The following is a 5792-nucleotide window of genomic DNA, read 5'->3' on the forward strand; positions in this document are numbered from 1 at the left end:
CAACAATCCCTAACTTGACTGTTAGATAAATTATTATGTAGTTGCACTGCACTTTGATATTGTAAACTTTGGATGCCCTCGAAACTTTCATTTATAATCATAGTATTTTTGCATCCAAAAATTAAAAAAAAATTAAAAAAATTATTATATAGTTTGAAGCTAATAAATCTACAAAATCATTAGGATATCTCAAGTGCTCTCCGACGAGTTTTCATCAGGAAATGAATTTATGTAATGATTTTGTGCATGAAAAGATTATTGGGGCATATATATGTTATTGGACCACAACGTACTACGAATAAATAAACAAATCTTGATGAAGATGGATTTGGATGTCTAACCACTAACGCTACTAATTTAATCACAAAGAATTAACATTCACAACAAGTTTACCTGGACCACACACTCCTTTTGAGTATCCTCTCTCCATGCTACCATGTGTGCTCTCTTCTTTTTAACTTGCTTTGAACCGACATTTACTGCCCCAATTAATCTTCCATAGCCCTGCACTTTGCTCGCATGCACATTTTATTTTTTAACCCTCTGACCAAGTGATTTATATACTGGTCTTGTTCTTCATTATTCTTGCAGACAAGCTTTCTAGACCCTTTTTAATGGGAAAGGAGAAAGTGGAAAGCAGAAGAGTCTGAATTAGAATATTCCTGTTCCCACAATTCGATTTCTGGAGAATATGGTGCTATTGCCTTTAGGTTATAGAGTTTGAAAGGACTTGTGAGTTAACAGGTAACAGGCTTCGTAGTTAAAGAGGAATGTATTTCTTTGATCGTCAGTCTCCAGCGCTGATCGCATTGGGTTTGCGGTCATACAAAAATGTGAGAACATTCAACAGTGTTAGTGTTTGTTGACAAACTTCTAGGTGAATATATAGTTAATCAAGTAGAATTTTATTCAATTGTATATGGTTCAGATCGACTGGTAGTAAACGAATCCTGTACAATACATATAAAGCTAAGAACAAAAAAAGAAATACGGATGATACAGTTGCATGACCAGCAGCTTGATTCAAAAATTAACTGAAAGACATATATACAATACTTCCATGGTGTACTAATGGAGATACCAATTAAGTATTCATGGTAAAGTTGAAGTTCTCTCTTCCTCACTGAAAATTGAAAACACAGAAGATTACAAGAGGACACAGGAACTACAGTAATGCATAAACTAGCTAGTGATCTCCAGCTCATGATGCAGACCACCACTGGCTCAGAGAAGCTTAAGACATCTTCATACCCATGTTGTTATTATACAGGTTAGAGCTTCCTTGGGAGAGTAGTAGACTATTTCACATATGAACAAATCTTAATAAATAGAATCCTAATCAGCCAGTTAGAGACGATGCCTTTCCATATTCAAAACAGGACAGGAATTGATTGTCACTTGGGGTAGTAGGCAGAAACATATTCTTACTCTCTTGATCTTCATCTATTTTAAACAGTGAATCCCATGACAGTGGAGGAGGAGTAGCCATTAAAGGGCATGAAAATTTGCAGACTTCTTCACCATAGCTGCCATCATAAACTGGTTCAATACTGTTCACTTCTGGCAAATTGATGTCTTTCCATATATCATCAAGTGAATACTCCCTTTGGTCCCTTTTAGTAGTGTCATTACCATCTTCCTTCTCTTGATCTCCACTGTTGATATTTTTCTTCTCTGCTGATGAAGCCACAATTTCAGCCCCACCGGTGTCATAAAAGCTTGCTCCTCCTTCATTGGTGGTGATGTTTGATGATGATGAACAGTTGGAAGATGATGATGATGGTGACACAGCCCTCTTCTTCTCTTGAGCCTTCTTCCTCATATGAGTCCTCCAATAATTCTTAATCTCATTATCAGTCCTCCCTGGTAACTTTCTAGCAATTCTTGACCATCTGCACGTAAATCACCATCTTATTAAAGAAATAAAATTAAAATTTCATATTCATGTTATGTTGTTAAATTACGAATTAAAAACTAATTAAAGAGAGAATGATTTTGTATACTTGACATATTACGTTCCTATAGACATAGACTTTGAGTTGTTCTATGTTGAGTAAAAAGAATAGGGAGAATTGGAATAATTAAGGAAGTAATATCTTGACAATATCTGGTATCAAATAAAAATATACTATCAATTAAAACCATGTGTTCAAATATGATTTTACGCAAGACTATCTAACAAGAGAAAATTTAATAATATATGGGTACTAATAAAAGACCAGTTGAGGAAGATGCCGACATGTCGCAGATATAATCGTATCAAATCAACCGTTTTTGATTGGATTCACAGTATGATCACAGCATAAAATTCATCACTCCGACCTCAGAGAATTAGCTATTCTAATAACACTCAAAAGCATACTCAGAGAAATGTTATAAAACAGGAACTTATATTAGTAAATATGATGTGGGTTTTGTTTGTCAAACCTATTTCCCCATTTGGAGTGAAGCTCAAGCACAAGGCGCTCTTCTTGAGGGGTCATCTTGCCTCTTTTGAGGCCAGGGTGCAAGTAATTAACCCACCTTAACCTGCAACTCTTACCGGTTCTGTTCAAACCTACAAACACAAAATGGTACAAACACACCACAAAAGTGCATATATTTGGTTAAATGGGTAGCTCCTTGCAAAAGCTTTCCATCTCCAAACAACCATACCTATTATTTGTCTCCCGCCACCTTCAAACCTGAAACTTTGGCTATGAAATCCCATCGTCGGTCTCCAAACAAGCCCACAAAGCACACCAGTTGGAAGTCCTCTTGTTCAGTCCATGGGCCCTTTCTGATTTCCTGTTGATCTTGCACCATTTTCATGAAAACAAACCTTCGATCTCTCTCTCTCTCTCTCTCTCTCTCTCTCTCTCGCTCTCTCTTGTGACTTTCAGACTGCTTTCTGCTGCTGGCTGCTGCTTTCTACTTTCTTTCTTGTACATGGAAAAACTTTGGTGTCCAGTACTAGTTTATATATACAACTCAGATTTCCATTTACATGATTATAGGTCATTATAGTATTCCTGGTGTTCAATCTTCACCGTACATGTGTTGCACGCATGCTCGTTTCGTGATAAGGAACTTTATGGATGTGATGTAAGCCACTATAGATACCAATAATCGAAGTAAGAGATTGATCTGTGAGTCTAACTTTCACAAATTCATGATCATATCAGACACACTACAAAATGATCGTACGTATATAGGTCTAGCTGAGTAGCTACTACGTAAAAGCATTTGATCATCGAAATCAAGAGTAAAAACTAATAGAAATTCCTTCGGCTCCAAATCTATCGTTGGCTTATTATCTAACAATTCAAGCGTTTAGGGTTAGTAGTTAACTCGCTTAGAATCAAATCTTTATGTCGGAGGTTGTGAGAATCCGACTTAAGCTCCTGAGGTTAATACTTTATACTTAATTAGTTAATTTAGTACTATTTTGCTTCTAAAACATATTAGGTTAATAGGTTTTGTTGAAGATGTGGGGTGTTTTAACTAACTTTGTTTCTGTATAGGCCTCTATGAAGGTTTTCAGTTGCTAATTGAATGTTTCTAATTAACCTTGTTAGCTTCCTCGTCAATCAAATCTATCGCCTATTTGTTTCCCTAAACAATCATCCAATTGATTCAACTTTAGAGGATTAATAAAAGCAATAAATTAAGTAATTTGCTGCTAAATAAATCAAGCAAAATTAATTTTGTTGGATAAAAAGTTTGAGCTTGATCATGAATCAAAATAAAAGTTAATATTATTTTAATTTTTGTAATATTATCTTGCGTTGTTGGTTCATTTTCCGACCTTTAAAGCTTTCTTTTATGATTAGTGCATGCTATAATTTTTATTTTAAGGTTAATACCCCTCTAATAAATTTATTTTCAGATGATATATAACAAATCAATTAATTAACAAAAAAAGGTTTGATGGCATGGGTACGTACACCACACGCAAATTATATGCCTGTTGCAATATTCTGAAACTAGAAATCTCTTCTGTCCATTAAAAAAAAGAAAAGAGTAGTAGCTTTGGCTTGGTTTGGTTGGATAACAAGGAATAAGTTGAAGGAAATCACTAGAACTTCTGCTTCATCCAATGTGATGGGGAAATGATATTAGTGCCCCTTGACTTCAGGAGAGGCCGCAAGAGGCAGAAGCCAATTTGGCAATGGAAAAAGATGAAAGCATATGAGGACAAAGCTTGAAAAGCAGAAGGGAATAGGAAGGAACTGTACTTTAATGTATGCCCTATAATTGATATCCCATTTCTTTTTCATCAAAATGGGAACATGGAATGAGATCTTATTCTGGGAAACTTAATGTTAAATGCTCAATCTGTAGATTCATTTTCCTTGCTGCTTAAGAGGACACCCCAATACTGCAAGGTTTATTTGTGAGCTTTATGTTACAAGTGGATCCAGTTTTTTCTTTTGGTGTATATAACAAGTGGAGTTGATAGAAATATCATAAAGCCATTGAATCTTAGTAGCAGCAGCCTCTAATTAATGACCTTTCCACTTAGCGGCACATCTTTGTACTTTAAGAATAAGGTGATCTTTTTTAGTCCTTTTATAGTCTTATTACAAAAGAAAAAAAAAAGTGATTAAAGGAGTCGGTCGACTTCAAATATTGACCAAATACAAAGTACGTAGAAGTAGCATGCAATTTAAAATTAATTAATAATAGTTAAAAACTCGAATATATTATGCTGGATGTGAAATCTTGTTCTTCAATTTTAGTCACAGTGATTAATTTTGTATCATATTTTCACATAACTAAGATTTTCAATTGTATTGTATAATTCCAAACATAATAAGACCCAATCTTTTCCAATGAATACCGTTGGCCCCGTTCAACAGTATTTTAATACATCAAATTTTTGCATTTAAAAATAAAAATAAAAAATAAAACTATTAATGAAAAGAATGGTAAAAACTTCTCTTGGGGTTAGCTGCAAGCAAGATTCGAAAAATCGCTAGGCGCTAGTCGAGCGGTGACCAAGGGACTAGCGCTCAGCTGCCTAGGCGGTTTTGTATTTTTTAATTTTTATTTTATTTTTATAGCTTTTGTTTATATAATTAAGATATATAAGACTTAAAGAGTAATAAAATTGCATCTAGAATATTCAAATTTCAAAAGAATCCTCAAGAATCAAAATAGGGAGAGAATGTTAAGCAATAAGCATACAAATATACAAAAAATAAAATAATAATAATAATAATAATAAACACTTAATCCCCCTAGACCGCCTGGGCCCCCGGCTAGCGTCTAATCTGCCTGGGCGCCTGCCTAAAATCTAGACGCTCAGAGTCACTGATTCTTCATTAGTCATTAGTCGAGGCGGAGAAGCACCGCCCAACACCTAGGCAGCCGAGTTTTAGAACATTGGCTGCAAGTAGTGAGGAGTAGGGGTGAGAAAAAAGCCCGAAAACCCATAAACCGGCCCGGACTGGCCGTTTCAGTCTGAATCAATCTAGATTTTTTTTTTAAAAAAATGGACAAACTGGGCCAGTCCGAGTTTGAACTACATCAAACCGGGTTCAGTCCTTGTTAATGTGTGATTCTGCTAGGAGACCTTAGACTGACCGATGATCTACTCTAAAGTATATTCATATAAGCTCCATATGTTAATTAATTAAGTTTAACGAAAATATCAATGGCAGTACCATTTCGGTCAACTGAAAATACTATAGGTATCAATTTGAAAAATAATTCTATCCGGTGTGATTTTGACTGATTCATAAAAGAGAGGTTTCATTTCGAAAATTAACCCATAAAAATAATTTGCACCAAATCTTTGTTGCAGAATT

General features: G+C 35.0%; 1 protein-coding gene across 2 annotated transcripts; it reads right to left on the reverse strand.

Moving 5' to 3' along the window:
• Nucleotides 1-934: 934 nt before the first annotated feature.
• LOC112166613 (transcription factor MYB59) lies at nucleotides 935-2941 on the reverse strand. 2 transcript variants are annotated; one of them, XM_024303487.2, is made up of 3 exons: nucleotides 2685-2941; nucleotides 2428-2557; nucleotides 935-1892 (listed from the first exon to the last, which is right to left on the reverse strand). In XM_024303487.2, exons 1-3 carry the CDS (start codon nucleotides 2809-2811, stop codon nucleotides 1340-1342), a joined length of 810 nt encoding a protein of 269 aa, XP_024159255.1. In that variant the 5' UTR covers nucleotides 2812-2941; the 3' UTR covers nucleotides 935-1339. The 2 variants fall into 2 exon arrangements, with proteins under 2 accessions (XP_024159255.1, XP_024159256.1); XM_024303488.2 differs by having other exon boundaries at nucleotides 2656-2849.
• Nucleotides 2942-5792: the final 2851 nt, after the last annotated feature.

The sequence above is a fragment of the Rosa chinensis genome, chromosome 5 (genome assembly GCF_002994745.2).
Source record: "Rosa chinensis cultivar Old Blush chromosome 5, RchiOBHm-V2, whole genome shotgun sequence".
NCBI classification, from domain to species: Eukaryota; Viridiplantae; Streptophyta; class Magnoliopsida; order Rosales; family Rosaceae; genus Rosa; species Rosa chinensis.